At 36.3% G+C, this 19,483-nt stretch overlaps 2 protein-coding genes across 2 annotated transcripts; one reads left to right on the plus strand and one right to left on the minus strand.

The window, feature by feature from the left end:
• The first annotated feature begins 2,649 nt into the window (after positions 1-2,649).
• Positions 2,650-5,152, plus strand: LOC121763753 (3-ketoacyl-CoA synthase 20-like). Its single transcript, XM_042159830.1, has 2 exons — positions 2,650-3,310; positions 4,195-5,152. Exons 1-2 carry the CDS (start codon positions 2,651-2,653, stop codon positions 4,960-4,962), a joined length of 1,428 nt encoding a protein of 475 aa, XP_042015764.1. The 5' UTR covers position 2,650; the 3' UTR covers positions 4,963-5,152.
• Positions 5,153-9,183: 4,031 nt separating this feature from the next.
• On the minus strand, positions 9,184-12,553 carry LOC121765025 (F-box/kelch-repeat protein SKIP25-like). Its single transcript, XM_042161061.1, has one exon. It carries the CDS (start codon positions 12,290-12,292, stop codon positions 11,078-11,080), a length of 1,215 nt encoding a protein of 404 aa, XP_042016995.1. The 5' UTR covers positions 12,293-12,553; the 3' UTR covers positions 9,184-11,077.
• Between the last annotated feature and the right edge of the window lie 6,930 nt (positions 12,554-19,483).

Genomic DNA, 19,483 nt, shown 5'->3' on the forward strand with positions numbered 1-19,483 from the left:
CGCGTATAATGTGTGCAAAAATGTGTAAATCTTTGAGATCCAATGAAACAATTTTCACGATTAAAAATATTTTCTGAGTTGAGCCTCACCCTACCCTACATAACATACACCTTATCTCTGGGAAAAAAAATATATCACCAGTATTTCTTAATTATTTTGTATTATAATCATAGCAAATTACATATACGTCTTTTACTCCTTGAATCTTTAGTAGTTTTACACATTTTTGGACCAATTTACGTATACTATTTTCATTGTAGGATACAAAACGAGACATAAAATAGTGGATAACTAATAGCAGCTTGATGCTGAATTGGCACTTGGCAGGGTAGAAAGTGGCTCGACTTCATAAAAACTACACAGCAAAACTGTATTAAAACACAAAAATCTCTAATGAATTCGAATGTACTCAATATATATTAAAAGACATGTGCAATAAATAATACAATAAATATGTAGTAAATCATACTTTTCTAATCAAAATCTTAAATTCTATTGACTTCAAAACACACCGGTTCAGCCTAGAACCGTTCCACCAACTTAGGTTTTTGGATTATACTTTCGAATGAGATAACATTATTTTAGAAATATCTCAAATAAGATTATTTGTACCACCAATCAATATGTTTTGTAATCAGTGGCGGACGTCAGGGGCTGAAATTTCTAAATTTTGTTTTAAAGTATATATTTTTCTCCTTTATTTTTTTTATATATCAAAAAGGCTCAAGCTAAAAACGGCGAGCAAGCATGCCCAGCGTACAAAACTCACAAACAAAAAAAGCATCAAACAAGATTACATTATCCGGTCACAAATCCATGTCCCGTGGAACCATACTTGCCGGTTTTGAACGACGTCGGTACCACTATGTTTTTATACTTTACCAAGACAGCCTAATCTTTTAAATTGTTCAGCAATGAATGCTATGCTAGTAGATCTGGTTAAAGTGGTTATAAAATTTATACAACTTTCTAATCAAGCCTAATTTTCGGGCATTATATTATATACTACTATTTGGTAAAGAGAAACTTGATGAAACAACTAACAATAAAACGCTATTTAGCGGACAAAATATCAAAATATATAACACACGTCAAATAATCGACGCCTAAACTTTAGGACTTGTAATTTTCTATGGGTCCAAATATAAATTACGCTTTTAAGAAATGACTTAACAATAATTTAGACTTTTAAAAAATGAGCCAAATTTATACTTAATCTCCACTTATTTATGTAAAAGTAATTATTAAAGTGGACTATTACGCCATGTGGTAGAAATAAAACTTTGTAATTTCATGATTATAATATTTATGCAGTCTTTTGAACTTTTTTAAAACATTAGTACTCCATCCGTTCCATAATAGATGACATACTTGTAGAATGGTACGAGATTTTAGTAGATGTTATTTTGTGTGTTATGTGGAGAGAGAACATAGTACATTTATATTAATTTGAGAGAGAGTTTTTTCCATAAAAGGAAATGTGACATCTTTTGTTGGACAAACTAAAATTATAATACCTATATAACTAACGATTGATAGATATTAATTATATAATTGGAATTTCTAAAGTTTTGTGATATTTTCTATAGAAACAAACCATATTTAAACTTAACTTTTTATACTGAAAATTGAAAATAAACGAAAACATATTCTCCATATAACTGCAGGAGTAATCTTCACTCTCGGTTTCTGACTTTCTGCCGGAGGAAACGTCAAAAGATATAACCAAAATGCTGCATATTACACGCCAATGAACTTAGTAAACATTTGGAAATTATATAGATTTGAACAATGATAGTTTTGAAATGCTACTCACCCCTTAAAATTGATTGAGAGCAAGAGAGAGTTATTTAATGGTATAGATATAATAAAACGATAACTAGCTTAATTTATTAACTTTAATAACTAGTCAATTTTGTATACTCAAATGTAAACATAAATTTAAATTGACATACGTATGTGTTTAGGTTGATATTTATATTTAAATGCCAATCCAAATACATTGATATCATTGTGTTGACATATTAATGTCAATGTGTTAATTAATTATCCAACTTATCAAATTAACCTAGTTATCAGTGTCCGTTTGGACTAAAATGATTATCAAATTTCCACATGGGAAACAAAGAAACTCATCATTGACTAATAACACATTATTAAACGAGTTACTCACATTTTTAGAAGGCCATTGTAAAAAGGGGATTATTCAATCATAGGGATGTAATCAAATGCAAACTCTAAACTATGATCTGGACCTTTAGAAAATGTCTACGGATGACAAAATAACAACGACAAAAAATATCAACACAGTATCAACTGTTGATGTTGTGTTGACATTTTTTGTTGTTATTTTGTCATCTGTTAACATTTTTAATGGTCCAGATCATAATTTGAAGTTTGTACAATATTTAAAGTTTGTATATCAGTGTCCTTCAATCATATAAGGACAAGATATGACTATTATCACATTGATGTGATACAAAAAAATTTCGGTCCCAACTCATACCATAATTGAAAATGAAGGGGGAACCAAATCACATGCCCTAACAATAATCTAATTTAAGTTGCACTATGCAAAGAAAAGACACATCACTCATTCTCTCCTATATAATCCATGCAACACCTTTCTCAATCCCAAACCCAAAACAAGATGGCACCAAAAAACCTCAAAATCTTGTCAAATCAATGCTACCATCACATCACCACCAACGCCCTATTTCTCATCATCCCATCCCTCCTCTTCGCCGCAATCCACCATCTCTCAATCATCAACCTCAACCACCTCTACAACGACAGTTTAACCGCCGCCGCCGCCATCTTGTCCTTGTGCATATCACTGTCCTACTTCCTCCGTCCGACAAAGGTTTACTTGGTGGATTTCGCATGCTACCGGCACGACCCGGCCTTCTCGACCGCCCGGGATGTTATCACGGAGAAGATGTCAACCCTGCTCAGCCCGGAGAGCCTCTCCTTCGTGACCAAGGTCATGGAGAGGTCAGGGGCCGGAGACGAGACCTTCGTCTACGGCCTCAGAGACTTCCCGCCAAAATCGTCGTTCGAATGCGCGAGGGAGGAGGCGGAGATTGTGCTGTGCGGAGCCGTGGATGATCTGATGGCCAAGACTGGGGTGGAGGCTGCTCGGATTGGGGTGGTTGTGGTGAATGTATCGACGTTCAATCCAGTGCCGTCGCTGTCCGCCATGGTCGTGAATAGGTACAAGCTCAGGGAGGATGTGCTCACCTACAACTTGGGGGGTATGGGCTGCAGCGCCGGCCTCATCGCCGTCGACCTCGCCAAACGCCTCCTCCAGGTTGTATACCATCATACTGTACTAGTTTTTTAAACAAGGATAAATTGCCAAATAAATCACGAGAGATTGTAATGTTCTAATCTGTCCTAAGCTTTTTAAAATGTGGAAAATAAAAGGTTTTGCAGTAATCTCATCCTTTCCATTCCGGCGAATTACGCGCTGATGTGGTAGCTGATTTAAAACATGTTGAGAAACTGGCGTTGTCAAAAATGAAAGCGTCTAATAAAGTTTAAAATGACATTTTGTCCATGTGTTTTAAACCAATTATGAAATTAACGCGTAATTCGCTGGATAAGAGTAAGATGGGATAATTGCAAAAAGTTCAAGTTGTGATTTATTTTTCAGATTTTGAACTGCATGGGACGTACCAGAATTTGAGAATCTTCCATTATTTATTCGACAATTTAAATCACATAGTTTGCCAATCCCATCTAAATTTCTAAAACGAATATTAAATCTAAAATTTTAATTTTTCTCAATATCTCGTTACTTATTTTATTGAAGTGGTACGTTTCGTATGAACATTGCCAAAAAACATCATATTGTACACGGACGAATCAATTTAGACTGTGAACTTTTGGCATTCAATATATATCCTAGTATATATTTGCTAACCAAAACTTAACATAACTTCGTGGTTTAAATAGCTAATATTCTCTTTAAAAAAAAATTAACTTCAGTATTCAAAATTTCAATTGTGATTTTGGTTATAATCAATATGAACGTGTTTCTAATTTAGATTTTTTGTTGTTTGTTGCGTCAATCATATGTCAAAAACACAAATTCTTGTAGTGTTACAAAATTGTGAATTGTCCATATGCCATGAAAATTAATACTACTATCTTGATAAACAAACCCTAATGATAGTGCACGCACGCACGCAGGTTCAACGCAATAGTTACGCCCTAATCGTTAGCCTAGAATGCCCAACCAGCGGCCATTACCTCGGCCCCGACAAATCCAAGCTCCTCTCCAACTGCCTCTTCCGCATGGGCGCCTCCGCCCTCCTCCTCTCCAACCGCCCCTCCGACCGCCGCACCTCCAAATACGAGCTGACCCTCACCCTCCGCACCCACCGCGGCGCCGACGACCGCTCCTACAACTGCGTCTACCAACAACCCGACAACGACGGAGTCCTCGGCATCACCATCTCCAAAGACCTCCCCGCCGTCGCCGGTGAAGCCCTCAAGGCCAACATCACCGCCTTGGGCCCACTCGTGCTCCCCGTCTCCGAGAAACTCACCTTCCTCGCAACGCTCATCCGCAGAAAATGGCTCCACATGAAGGGGCTGGAACCGTACGTGCCGGATTTCAAGGCGGCGTTCGAGCATTTCTGCGTCCACGCGGGCGGGAAGGCGGTGCTGGACGCGGTGGAGGCGAGTTTGAGGCTGAGGGCGTGGGATATGGAGCCGGCGAGGATGACGCTTTATAGGTATTGTAATACGTCGAGCAGCTCGGTGTGGTATCAGCTGGCGTATGTGGAGGCGAAGGGCCGGGTTCGGAGGGGGGACCGGGTTTGGCAGCTCGGGTTCGGGTCGGGTTTCAAGTGCGCCAGTGGAGTGTGGAGGGCGTTGAGGACTATTCCTCCTCATGAGGTGGATAATCCGTGGCTACAAGTTATCGATCAATATCCTATTTCTCTGCCTAACTGAACCGGAACCGGAACCTGAACCAGTGTTTCATATTATGTCTACTATTTTGTGAATGCATATTGCTCTCATGGATAGAGCAAATGAGTTTATATTTGAGGGATGGAATAAAGTTTATTTTACGATTGATTTAGCATTAACTACAACAAAAATAAATTTACTATAATGAATTCTATTTTACGCTTTTTATTCATTTAAAGATAATTTTTTGTGTTTTTAAATAAATTATCGATGCTTAAAAAAAGATGAAATGGTGAAATAAGTTGAGGCTGAATTTGGTGTTGGCACTATCGCTGGTGTTGTGGCTGAAATTTAAAGTGCTAAGGAAAAAAAGGTGAAAGATGGATTTTAATTAAGGGCTGGTTTTAAAGGCACTAATGCTAGTGCCATGATGTGAATAACCTTATTTCAATGTAATTCAGAAACCACGTGAAACCCTAACCTTTGAAAACTTTTAGACTTATAAAAATGTATGTCATGAGTTGAATGCATGAATTTTAAATTATAATCTTCGAGATACCACAAGATTTAACGAAAGTCCATGTTGGAGTTACAAGAAAAATCGAGATGAGCTATATAAGAATCGTGGTTGTGTTCTTTTATTTTAAGAAACAAGTTTGAGTTGTAGCTACAAATTGTTTTGAATATCCAATTGTGATTGGAAAAAATATTCCAAAACAAGGGTTGTATTGTCCGATACACGGAAATTAAAGTTTGATAAAAAAACAAAACAATCAAATGTTAATCTATTACAATTGGAAGTAAGAGACATGACAGCCTTCGAGCATCACAAATGTCTTCGAAGTGCTATTCCTACATGAGAGAGGGTAAATGTAATTTAGGTCTTACAATAAATGCAAGGATCTAGAAGATATTATATCCATATTTGTAACCAAACCTTATAAATATACGTAATAGATACATGGATTCAAAAATATGCATAGAATCCCCTCAACTTAATGTTTCCAGAGTTGAGAGGTGTGCATTTAATGCACGTACTACAGATTTATTTGGCAAAAAAATAGACATGTGTATTTAATGCAATACTAAGTTACTAACTTATTTAAGAATTTGGAAATCCAAAACGATTTTGATTAGCATCAAGCTAAGAGCATATGCAATAGCATACTAGAGCACGGACTAGCGGGAAGGATGTGGGGATGTCCACTATTGTGTTAGGTTAACTCGACGGACGTTCCGAAGTAGGACGAGCTCTCATCCGCGGACTACGTCGATCGCTCGTCCGCTATTGCGATTGGCTAGCCCATTTTTTTAAATTTTTAAATTTTTTTATTTATACTCTATATTTACAATTCATTGCACTTCATTTTTTTAATATTTGACCTACAATTAAAATGAATTAATCATATTTTTTTAATTTGAACTATGTATATTTTTTTTATGAAATAAAATGGTTGCACTTTCTCCGTATTTGTGTTGAATTTTTAATTCCGTATATGCGAATTTGTTTGCATGGCTAGGGCATCGGCTAGTCCTAGTGCTAGCCTATTACTGGGTTGTGGGAAGTCCTGATGATGTGGCATGCTATGAGAAGTCCTAGTGATGTGTCATGATGTGTTTTTGGTTAGTTCCAGTGGTAGGCTATTTGCTAGGGCGTCCTACTGTGGAAGAGATTTGACAAGACTCAAGGAAGAGGGTCTACAATTTTGCTATAATATATATTCCTTTCGTCTTACTCCTTCCGTCCCACAAGAATATGCAATATTTCTTTTTTAGTCCGTCCTATAAGAATATGCACTTTCCAATTTTGGAAACTCTATTCACTCTAATAAGGTGGGGCTCATTCTCCACTAACAATACTTTAATTACATTTTCTCTCTATCGCTTTCTTACTTTCTCAATTTTGCATTAAAATCCGTGCCGAACCCAAAATGCATATTCTTTGGGGACGGATCGGGAGTATAAAACTAGAAATTATTTCCTTTTTCGTCCGTTCTTTGAAAATGAAAATTTTCTATTCAATAAATTTTCTTTCTCTATAATAAGGTGAGACCATTTTTTTGCTAATACATTTTTCTTTTAAATCTCTCTTACTTTTCTAATATTGCATTAAAATCCGAATGATTTTAAAAGTTTCTATTTTTAATCACCTAAATATAAATTTTCTTCACAATTCAAAACACCTAAGAGCATCCACAACCGTGCTCTTGCCAGCGGCACGGTTGTGGGCCCGGGCGGTACTATTCATGCCTGCTCTCTGGCAAGAGCACAACACCCACAACTGTGCTCTTCCGCAAGGACGAGCACAATTAATTTAATATTCAATTAAACATAAACATTTCCATAATACTAAAATTCATTAAAAAATCACAATAAATATTACAAAATACAAATAAAATAAAAAAGACATAATTAAAATCCTAAAAATTAAAAATTACATAATTAAAATACTAAAAATTAAAAATTACATAATTATTGGCTAATATTACCCGAGGAAGACTACTCATCCGGCGGCAACAACCCCAATTGTTTTTTGAGACCTTTTATCATGGTCTCGTGTGTTTCAAGTTGCGTGGGGGTCATAGATGACCTATCGGCCGTATTGAGTTGGCTTAAGAGCATCCACAGCGAGTTGTTCGGGGGTGGAGGTGGCACATAGGGAGCGGGAGCGGCTTCGGGAGTCGAGCCGCGACGACGGTTGGCCGCCGCCTTCTTTCTTCCCTGGGGGCGGCGTTGGGAACCGCTCTGTCCGGCGTCGGGGCTACCCAGGTTAGCTCCGGCGAGTTGGCTAGCCACTTCTTTCGAGCCGGAGTCGGATAGGGCTACCGACCTTGATCGTTTGGAGGAGCCGCTAGAGGAGGATGTTATGCCTCCCTTATACTTCGGGTGCGTCCGCGTCTCCTGCCAAACGTTAAGATATTTGAACGACTTACCGTTCATGGATTGGTAGGTGCTCAGCGCGGCGGTGATGATGTCGACCTCGCTTCGGCCGCTCCCGGCATTCCGGGACTCCTGGATGAAATAGCCGTTGAACTTGCCAATTTCTTCGTTGGCTCGGCCGATGCAGTTGCGCACCATACTCTCGTTGCGCTCGATCGTTCCGGGCGGCCGGTTTGCATTGTACCGGCTAGAGACGCGCCACCAAAAGTGATCGCCGGATTGGTTCGTTCCAACCACCGCATCTTTGGAGATTTCCAAGTACGCCTTGAACAATCTTTCCATCTCCGCAGGTGAGTACGGTGTGCGGACACCGGCGCGAGATGGAGGAATCGGCATTTGGGAAGGGGCGCGATGCCTAGGCTCCTGTGTCCACCCGTAGCGCCCTTCGGAGGCACCTTGGTCGTCGATTGGGTATGGACGGTAGCCACCCGGAACGGCCGAATCTTGGGTTTGAGGAGGGGCCGAATATTCCGTTTCCGGACTAGGAAACGGTTGTGAACCGAACCATTCGGGGTTCCAACCGTGGGAGCCCGAAGGGTTATCGTCTTGGCCGGACATAGTGATGTTGTAGGGTATGAGAGAATGAAGATGAAATTGATATGAGAGAATGGAGATGAGAATGGATATTGGAGAATGATGATGAGAGTTGTGTAGTTTGATGTGAATTTTTGGAGTGAAATTGAGGGTATTTATAGATGAAAGTGTGTATTTTTGGGGTAAAAAAAATGAAAAAAAAATTAAAAGGTGTAAAAAACGGTTATAAACGGATATATTTTTTTGGGAAGTGAAATTTTTTTTTTATTTTTTATCAGTTTTTTTAATTTTTTAAAAAAAAAATAAAAATTTTTAAACACAACGGTCGAGCCGTTGACGAATGGGAGGCCGCCACGTGCGCGTCCGCTGGCACGGACGTGCTCGATACATCGAGCAGCGCCGTGCCAGGGGCGCGAGCGCAGCGGCGGCGGATGGCGTCCGTGCCAGCGGCGCGGACGGCGGTGGCGACGGACGCCACCGGTGCGCATGCTCTAACACTTTTGATTGCCCCACCATCAAAACATTGAAACCTTCAAGCATTCCAAATTATTAATCAAATGAGAAGAGGTGCACGCAATTGGGTAATCTGGCCTCAAACCCAATAATCTCTTCCTCTCCACTTTTGGTATGAAACCTCCAATTTATTCTTTAAAATACATAAGCAGCCAATGATGCAAGACACCATTAAAACTAATAAACACAAAATAATGCAGATGTATAATAATAATAATAATAATACAAAAGCATGTTAATTTCACCAAATTAATTATAATCAGATAATATGGGCTATTAAAGTTAAAAAAAAGTGGAGGGATTCTGCTGGAATCAGGCGACTGTTCCAGCGGCGGCGCTCTGGCAGCAAGAGGGTGACGACGGCCCTGACTTCCCTTTCTTACTCTACTCTCTTTCTCTACTTTAATTATCTAACACTCCCATCTATTTTGGTATCTCTCAATCTAAGTGAGATGTTTATTTTTATGGAATAATTAACTCACTCATCTATCCAATCTAAGAAGAAGTTGCGTGCTCTATAATTTCATGATATGTCAATTTTTGGGAGGGTAGAGCACTGTTTGATGCAATGGCGATGAAGAATGTTGATTCAAGGAATTTCGGTTTTAAATAAAAGGGGAACATTGCAAGTTCTTTGATTTCTCTATGAGGAATTTTCTGTTTAATTATTTCACTGCTTACATTCTTTATTGAAACTATATAAGGATGCAGATAATAGGTATGAGGTCACTGTTCTCATTCCACTTCATGTAAAATCTAATGTCCTTTTAGTGATATATGTAAAGCCATTGCCCCTAATATTGATTTTGTATGCATGTACAAGTGAAAACAGAGTTATGAAGATTGGTGCAAATATGATAGAATTGTCATATGATCTGTCTAACTTATGCAGGGATGGAAGTATGACTATTGATTTATTGATATACTTCAAAGATTAGGCCACTTCTTACATATGCACACCAACTGGCATTTGACAGCTTGATAGTTAGGATATCTTTTAATTAGAACCTCTGTAGATGCTTATTTGAATAAGTTTTAGGATTCTAGAATTGGAACATTTAGGTGACTTTCTATCTTTAGTGGATGAGAACAAGACAAACACATAGTTCTGGTTGTATAATATCCTAGTTGTTATCCTAACAGGAAGATGGTGGAGTTGTTTGGGGGTTATTGATTTAGTGGTTCAAAAGTTTACTAAAGTTGTTCAAAGACTGATAAATAGAATTAAACAATAACAAGCTTTAAAATTCCAACTGGAAGGTCTCTTCTTGGCATTTTCTTGATAGCTGAAGTCTATTTTATTTTATACCATCAAAGAATTCTAAATAATCACTGTCCTTCAGGAAATTTTCTATGTTTGGTGCATTTTGCTTTTCTCAAAAAGTAGATATTATGTCTAGACTCTGACTGAACAGGGGACCTTCTTTCCAACAGCATATGTTAAAGGTTATGATTCGTTTAGAACATTCATGCTTTAGGCTAAAGTTAAAAAAATTCTAAAGGCAAGCATGTCCTTTATATTCCATTTTCTTGAAAGTCCCAATTTGTATATTAGTAGATATTCCATAGAAATAAGTTTGAGAAACCAAATATCCTGATAAAAGAATCTGATGAATCTTGTATTCTGAAGTTAAATTCTTTACTTTATGCATGTCCCTGCAATTTTGCGAGATTCGAAAGCTTCACAGTAATATCTGGGAGATGTTGAATCTTTGAAAACTTCACCATCTTAACCCTTGATTGGTGCAAGGATTAGTTAGCATAATTTATATCTCTATGAGCAATATTCTGTACTTTTTATCTCTATATAGTGAACTAATTACTGGATTACTGTTGCATCTCACTTATGCTTTTAGATGGCTTGTTTTGGACATGGGACTTTGGACTCATGTTTATTAACATTGTTACTGTTATACAAAATTAAAAGACACTATGATTTATGTAGTTTTTCCTTGGTTGCTGCTGATACATAGGAAGATCTAGCTCTCGGTAGACATGAAAATAAGTTCCATAAGTTCAAATTGGGAATAGTAAAGAAAAGGTTTGAAACTAATGTAAACAAAGAGAAGGATACCATTTGTTTGTTTTACAAGTGAAGTTGAAAAATGATATTTTCCTGCTTTTGTGTTTATCTAAAACAGTTTCAGATTATGTACAGAGTTGGGAGAATTCAACAACTAGACTGATGAATGCTCATCCTTGGTAATATGTGGACTGCAATGACTTCCATACCTTCTGGTGGCTCCAATATCCAAAAGTTACGAGGCCTTGCGATTGCAGATGCCGAAACATCCACCACAAAAATCTTGGCGCCATCAGCTGAAACAGCGCAAACTTTGCCACGGCCTGCAGATATATGCTGAGCCCCTTTCAGGTGGTTCGAAGGCCCAACAAACTCTTCCCAGCAATCATTTTCAGGATCATATCTGCTCAGGCTTCCAGTTTCCTGATCTACCACGTACATAACTTGGTCGTCCATGGCTGCTGGTCCAGTCCATCCCCCAAGCATCCCCCTCGGCATTTGCTCCCATTTATTCATCGAAATGTTGTACACTGCGCCCTCTTTTAGCGCTCTCCCCTTTATGTTTACCATGCAGAGTTTCCCTCTGTACCCGATCGCTTCAATGGCTTCTCTACTAAACTTTGCATCTTTACACGCTGTCCTCGTCTCCCACATCCACTCTGCTTCCTTCTTTGACATGTCCCATCTCTCAAGAGATCTTGCCACATCTCGTTGGTACTGTGCGCCCGTCCCACTTGCCACGTACACTGAGCTGTCCATTGAGCCAGTGACGCACCAACGCCTAGGGGAGGTAAACGGAGGCCCAAAGCTCCACTTGCTGGAAAGAGGGTTGAATACTAATGGATGGCTAAGTGCTGGGAGAAAATTGTGAGTGTTGGCAGCTATAAGAAGTAGATGGCCTGATGCCGTTATAGATTGAACTGGAAGAATCCTTGATATGTAAGAAGGATGCCGGCTTAGCATGCAGAGAGGTGCACCAGAAGTGGGAGGGCTTGGAAGGGATCTCCACTTCCATGCAACGGGGTCGAAGCAGAAGAAACTAGCCGAGTGGAATTGGCATGCAGAGTCGGGTGCAGGGGAGGTCGGTGCTAGAAGAGCGTAAAGAGAGTAGAATGGAGGGAAGTTGGGAGAATAGATGAAGCGGCGCCATGAAATGCAGACTCGGTAAAGGAGGGAAGGTGGGAGATTTGCAAGACAAAGGGAGGCTAGATGGTTTGGCAAGCCGGGGATTAGGACAGGCTCGGTTTGCAAGTTGTTCCCATCGATGGCGATGTCTTTGTTTTTGCAGTGCTTCTTTGCAGATTCCATGGAGGCTGTTTCTGCTCTTGTGGGAAAGCTTGTATGAGAATGATTGATGAGCATAAAAGGTAATCAACTTTACTCGCCTTTTAAGCTTTGTCTTTGGACCAGTTTATGTGCCAAAGTGGAGTAGGTTTTGCATGAACAAATGCAACCGTCATTTTTGGCTAATAAATATTGCAAAAGTGTATAGGAAAAATGTTAACCTTCAACTGATACAAACAAATGTCTGTCGATTTGCTTGCTATGATGAGGAAAGTAGGTTTTATTTTAATTTTTCTTGCTTTCCTCTGTTTTAGACTTTTAGTTTAAGTTTTGGTACGTGTAGTGGGATATATAATATGATATGAATTGTGAATTAGAGAATTTTATCTAACAATATGTCATTCTCTTATTTCTCTAACGTGTCACGTGTGTTGGAAAAGGAATATTTTGTCTCATTTTTTAGGATATTTCGGTGGATATTTGAGTAAATTCAATAGATAACAAAAATTGTCAGTGTTACTAATATTTCATGGAAATTATTGGATAAACCCTTAACTATTTAGTGTGTACTATAAAATATGTAAATAATTTTTAAATCAGTGGATTAGTTGTTTCCCTATATCGTTTGATAGATTGCATTACGAATCTCAACCTCCAACTAAAAAGGGATAAAAAAAAACCTACAAACCATACACTAATTCTGTTATATTACTTCGTTTGTCTTCTAAAAACAGAGACATTGATCTCATTTCGTATTCAAGGGCGATTCCGGGATTTGGAAATGGAAGGGGTGGCAGACAAGGTATTTTTTTAGTGTTCGGGGTGACGTCAGAAGCAAACGGAAGAGGAGGACATGAAAATTTTACTTCCGAATAAGGAAAATTAGTCGCATGGACATAGGGGTATATCAAATTTTGTGTGAGACAATAATTTTCTTATACTTTATCATTTTGGTAGGGGCTTTTGTATATTAATTCACACAAAATAGTAACAAAATTATAATATTATACGGTTAGAAAAAAAAAAAAATTGGGAAGGGCTTAGCCTTATGTGTGTCCGTCAACCCCTCCCGACCCCCTGGATTTGCCACTGCGGCCATTAATGAAGTGGTAGATTGTGAAAAGAATGTGGTGTGTCGCATAACTAGAGATTCATGTCACATGTTATGACATGTAAAATACACAAAAATATTTAAAAAGAATGTTCTCAACTTTTTTTCTTCAAATTTACACTCATGCACAGGAGATTACTCAAATCCACAATGACAAAGTGCAACCATGATGGTAAGACGCTTCATCTTCAATAGGTTGGAAGTTCAAGACATATGGAGCGAAGTTTGTGTGAGTTGTAATAAAAAAAATACTCCACCAAGTAATACTTAGAATTCTCAATCTATTGGTTAAAAAAAACGTAACCGTACTTCGTTAAAGTGGTTATAAATATTTAAAATAGGGTTATAGTGAATATACCCACTTGGATAAAAATTTATATAAATGCATTAACATTAGTAGATAACACCCACTTGGATAAGAATTTATATAATGCATTAACATTATTAATGGGTAAAACATTATAGTGTAACATTCTGCCCCACTTTTACATATTTAGTTGAATAAAATTGTCACACTTTAAATATTTTGTAAGATCAACAATAACAATGACAGACATGAGTTTTTCCAACAAGTTTGCAGAAACCTCCTCGTTCACAGTCATTGATGCAGTAAAGCCAACATTTCCCATCATTTTCTGGATTATCATCTACATTTGGTCTGCATTTCCCAACACTTGGGAAATTCCTACAACATTTCCCACCTCCATCTACACTTCCGCTACCTGAATTTACTCAAAATATAACATATTCATAAATCATTATATTCACATAATAATTTTGATCAAAATACAAAACTAATATACAGAAATCAATTAAAACAAAGAACCTTAATTTAATGTGGCTTATGTGTGAATTTTTGATTGATCACTTATCCATTATTATAAATGCATATACATATACTCCTTAGTAGGTCACATCCTTAATTACCTTATTTCTAATTATTGCATGGAGGCTCAAAAACTAAGGAATCAGTTATTTCATGATATCGTATTCATTTGCATCTTTACAAATTCGAAAACATATTTCATTATAACATTGAATTCATGTCACTATATACATTAATTGAAGGCATTATAATATTACAAAATGAACATTGTTATAATTCAAGTTATATTGTGCAGATTTCTTCGTATGTAAATATGCAATTAGAACTTTTTTCATAATTATAATATAATTACTTTAATTTGATATAGGCTTATGAAAAATAATTTAAATCGGATAGCTATACAAAATAAATTATAAGGTTTAATAGTAAACATATGGTCAAGAACTTACCAAAAAGAATGACAAAAAGCATGAGAGTTATGAAAATAGAAATATTCTTCATTGCAACCAATCGAGTGTAGTAATATGATCCTTCAATTTATGTTTTCTTCAACCAGGTGTAGAATTATGATCCTTCAGTTTATGATTTCTTCAAGCTTAACATTTTCAGAATTTATAAGAAAATAAAATGCATATATTTTGGTAATATTTAATTTAATGATAGATGGAAAATAAAAAAAGCACGTGTATATAGATGATTGGTTACCATAGTAATTGTTGCTACTACTTAATTTGACTTGATCTTCAAACAATCAACCTGTCTATGATTGGAATCTGGCTATTATTAAAGTGAGATTTAATCCTACTAATAAGGTGACAATTGATATGCATGAATTAGTTTAGATGGGAAAAAGTATATTTGGAAATGGAATAAATAAGATAAGAATGGAATGAAGTGAAACACACATTTTTATGACTCGTATATATGATAATTGAATAGAGTAACAATGAAATTAATAGTATTATCAAAATATTAAATAAATACACATACTTCAAAATAATATTATGTAAAAACATAAAATCATACTCCCATCGTCCACAATCAAAAGTCCAATTTTTAGCGCGAGATATAAGAAATGTGAAAAAAATGTAAGTTAAAAATGTAAGAAAATGTGTGCCGCACTTTATATACTCCCTATATTCCATCCAAACCACTCAATCTCGCTATACATTCTTATCATTATCTACTAAAATATACGACATTTTTCAATATACTATATTCAACTCAATCACAATTTGTAACCAAATATTTTCTAAAATAGTACTCACTCCGTCCCATTATAGATGTCCATTTTATATATTTAGAATATGCGGAGCTTGAATTTTTGGTTTGGATATCAAGTTGGGAAACTTGGGCTCTTAAGTACTAGGCTTAGATTTAATATGGCTTGGACTTGCCACAAGTCACCCAATATAGCACCGGGTGATTTCCCTTTTCTTCAGGGCGACGTCAAAAGCAAATAGAGAAAGCAGCTATGAAACATGGTAACTGGTCACCAGGGAGGGGCAATCGCACCCTCCTGCCACTCCCTGGATCCGCCAATACATATATACATATAGCATAGCTTGAAGTTAAACTGGATACATATATAGCATAGCTTGTATAAGCTCAATTTGTGTTCAAATTAAAGTAAAATCCAACAAAATTAAAAAGAGAAATGCCTTTCCTTAGATTAAATTCAATTTCCCTCTTTGATCATCAACAAATGTGTATTACGATTAGTGATAAATCATCTTTTTCTCTAATCAAAACACATACATACATACATACATTTATATGAATATTAATAAAGGGAATTAAATGATTGACCATATCATCATCATCATATAAATATGTATGTATAAATGATCATGCGGAGCAGCGGCCTTGGTGGGCCGAGGAGACAGACATGGAGGCGTTCCTGGCGGCGACAGGGTGCTTGTGGTCGTTGTCGTTGGGGCGGAAGAGGCAGTGCTTGATGCAGGCGTAAATGTAGGCCATGAGCCAAAAGAGCCAGGTGGAGCAGATTAGGGCAAGGGCGGCAACGGGCTGCCACGGCCGAGAGAGGTCCGGAACAAAGACGTAGACCACGAGGAGAAGGCCGCCGATGGTCACGCACAAGCAGAAGAAGGTGCAGATCAATGGGATGATAAAACTTCTTTCTTCATTTGCTTCCATTAATTTATTTTCCTTCCTCCTCCTTTAATAATTTCCTTTGCCCTCCTTTCCCTATCTCTCCCCGTCTCTTTTAAATTTATATTTTTGGATGTATATATACGTATGTGTTTTGATGTATATATACGATTTGATTCGGGAGGATTTCTTCTGTCATGCATGCATGCACAGGAGGACGAATGATGTATTCATATTCATATTCATATTCATATTCATGTTCATACTCATACTCATACTCATATTCATATTCAACAGCATGAGGCGTTGTAACAACGACAATTCTAACTTTGGGAAAATTAACGTGGACCCATAGTTTTTCTTCTGACGTCAAAATACTGGCTCTGTCACGTCCTATTGGATCCATATTATCAAAAAAAATTTTTGCCAACAACATAATTGCTACAAATTTTGACTACACTTTGATTGTGGACATATTTTACAGTAAATTGTAGCAATAACATTTAGTTTGTAAGGAAATAGACGCATGTAATATTTGTACAATAGTTGTACTTAGTAGGTGAAATTATATGGAAATTCTAACGTTGCCATAAAAAAATAAACAAGAATTACTTTCTAGAAAAACAACCGAGAGTTGTTTCTCTATCCCAATTATATGATTAAGATTTAAGAGTCATGGCTTCTCATGATTTCCACAACATATCTTTATTTTATTCGTGAGATTATATATGGCTAGTAGTATTTCTTGATTACTTGATGTGTCCTACAAGTCCTTATCTAGTACTCCCAAAACTACCCATATTTTTAGCAATTTTGATTAGTAAGCTGCACGCAATATATATATAGAGAGACTAAGAGAGAGAGAGAGATTAATTGTTGTTGAAGAAAGATGGATGAAACCCACAATTATATTGTTCCCTAAAAAGAGTCCAGTTTGATGCAAGACTGTAAAACTTTTGTCTATCAGACTTCCCAAAACCTGCGTGGAAGCTATTCCAATGCCCCTTCTTAAGCAATCGTTTTAACAATTTTAGTATGAGAGAGAAAATAAAGATATGTTTTGATTACAACTCACGTATAATTTAATTATTGTTTTAGTTGTAAACGAGATGTTGATCCTTTTTCTTGGAAGGAAATTGTTTTAAAGACAAACCATATTTTCTATAATGATTTCACATATCTTTAATTAGTATTTCTTCTTTTAGGTATTTGGATTTTATAACTAATTAAACCATTGATTTAGAGTCAACAACCTTGAATTGGGTTAGGAGGCATGTTCAGCATTGCTCAACCTCTTGCAAGAAACGGTCTCACTGCAAATATTATATAATTTCATATATATGTTCTTGTTTTTGTTTTTTTATAGTATCAGTTATTCATCAAATTATAAAAGTAGTATCACTTATTCATCAAATTTTGTTTCTATGTATAAAAGTGTGAGACTATTGGGAAAAAAAGTGTTTGTAACGAGTTTACCATAGTTTTATAGCAACAAACAGAAAAAAAAAAGATGAAATAAAAGAAGTATTCACATTTGACAAGTTTTGGAGAACTGAGAGTGTGACTTGACCAAGTTAATGAAGGCTACTAAGCCACTAGGTCGAGACAACGAGGCCAATCGAATGACTTTAAAGAGCAAGGCTCGACCAGGTCACTTTTGGCACAAAGTGACCCAGTCGGGTCATCGAAAATACGCGAATCTTAATCATAAATTTGATGTGAATACTAATTCATCAAAAAATCCCTCAATACAAAATTTGATGTGAATACAATTCATCTAAATATCATAAATTAAATAAGTATAGAAATTACGTATAAACAAAGTCACTGTCGTAAAAATGATGCAGTATAAAATTATGAATGAAATAACGTAAAGAAAAAGTATTACTACTACCATATATATGTTTGATTAGAGATAAACAGAATCCTTCAAATCTGCTGGTTTTGCCTCCACAGCATTTGTGTGAACAACCTTATCCAATCATTGATCGTTTCTTATCCAAATATTTCGCAGAAGCTTCAGTTCTAACTAATAACAAAATTATGATAACACCAATTCCAAAACTAATAATGTCAATTCTATAATGAATTTCATCACCACAACTATTATTTCCTAGATTAAAAGAAGAACATATAGTTGCTACTTGCTAGAGTACACATTTATTTTGTAGTAACATACTTGGTGATATCTTTGGTGATCAAAAATCAAGATATAATAGTAATGTTGATATGGTTTGAACTTTATATGTGTAATCAGGCTATGATGTTAATAATACTATTTAAATCTAAAAATAATCTTGTGTTTTTCATTTTAGTTTGTGTACCATAGTTTGTCACTATTTAATTAGAACAAATGTTTAAATAAAATCACAATGATTAGTCAAATTCTTATTTGTCTCGTACATTTCAAAACTGGAATGATAAATCTCCAAGTTTTCCGAAATTCACAACTATCTCGTACGTCATTTTTCCGATGAAGCCCGCGTTGATATGACTGCCAGATTACGCGACTATCTCACCATCATTTCTAGGTATACTGTAAACCACACGGCATCGTTATGTGTCATTGTCGTTTTGTCCACGTAGTTAAATCTAGTTGTCACATCATCGCAAAAAAATGACATATGGATAATTGCGAAATCTTGAAACATGGTGATTTGTAATTCCAATTTTGAAAAGTATGGACAAACTAGAATTTGACCATATTTCGTGATTTATTCGACAATTTGCCTTCTATTTATGATACTCTTGTTATTTTCTCGAATTGGACGCGACCTATTTTTCACTAACAATGTTTCAACCATTTTTTCCCTTCTAGTCTCTCTCTCCTAGTTTACTAATTTGCATTAAAATATGTGTCGTCTACTACAAAGACTAATTTTTGTGAATGGTTTGGTAAAATTTACGATAATCTTGCACACTAACTTTGCGTGAGTGAACTTTATTATATTTTCTTAATTGCGTATTTGCGTTAACACATTTACGATTTACGTCTGCAGATTAAATCGGAAATGTTTTTGGAGGAGCGGAAATAATTTATTGATATACGGAGTATGTTTTCTTCATCTTCTACTTCTTTAAAACCGTCATTTATGAGTATATTTTTATAAAATTAATGGCTGTTATAGTTGAGTTAGTTAGAGTGCCCAAATTGCGTGGACAGAATACTTACCTGTTACTGGGCCCACCAAACTGTAATTTTAAAAGGGTTTAAAATATA

This window comes from Salvia splendens, chromosome 14 (assembly GCF_004379255.2).
Source record: "Salvia splendens isolate huo1 chromosome 14, SspV2, whole genome shotgun sequence".
NCBI classification, from domain to species: Eukaryota; Viridiplantae; Streptophyta; class Magnoliopsida; order Lamiales; family Lamiaceae; genus Salvia; species Salvia splendens.

Excerpts from the sequence above, each read along its gene's own strand:
- LOC121763753 (XM_042159830.1), top strand. The coding sequence starts at position 2,651 with ATGGCACCAAAAAACCTCAAAATCTTGTCAAATCAATGCTACCATCAC. Across the intron at positions 3,311-4,194 it reads TCGCCAAACGCCTCCTCCAG|GTTCAACGCAATAGTTACGC; the intron begins GTTGTATACCAT and ends GCACGCACGCAG.
- LOC121765025 (XM_042161061.1), bottom strand. The coding sequence starts at position 12,292 with ATGCTCATCAATCATTCTCATACAAGCTTTCCCACAAGAGCAGAAACA.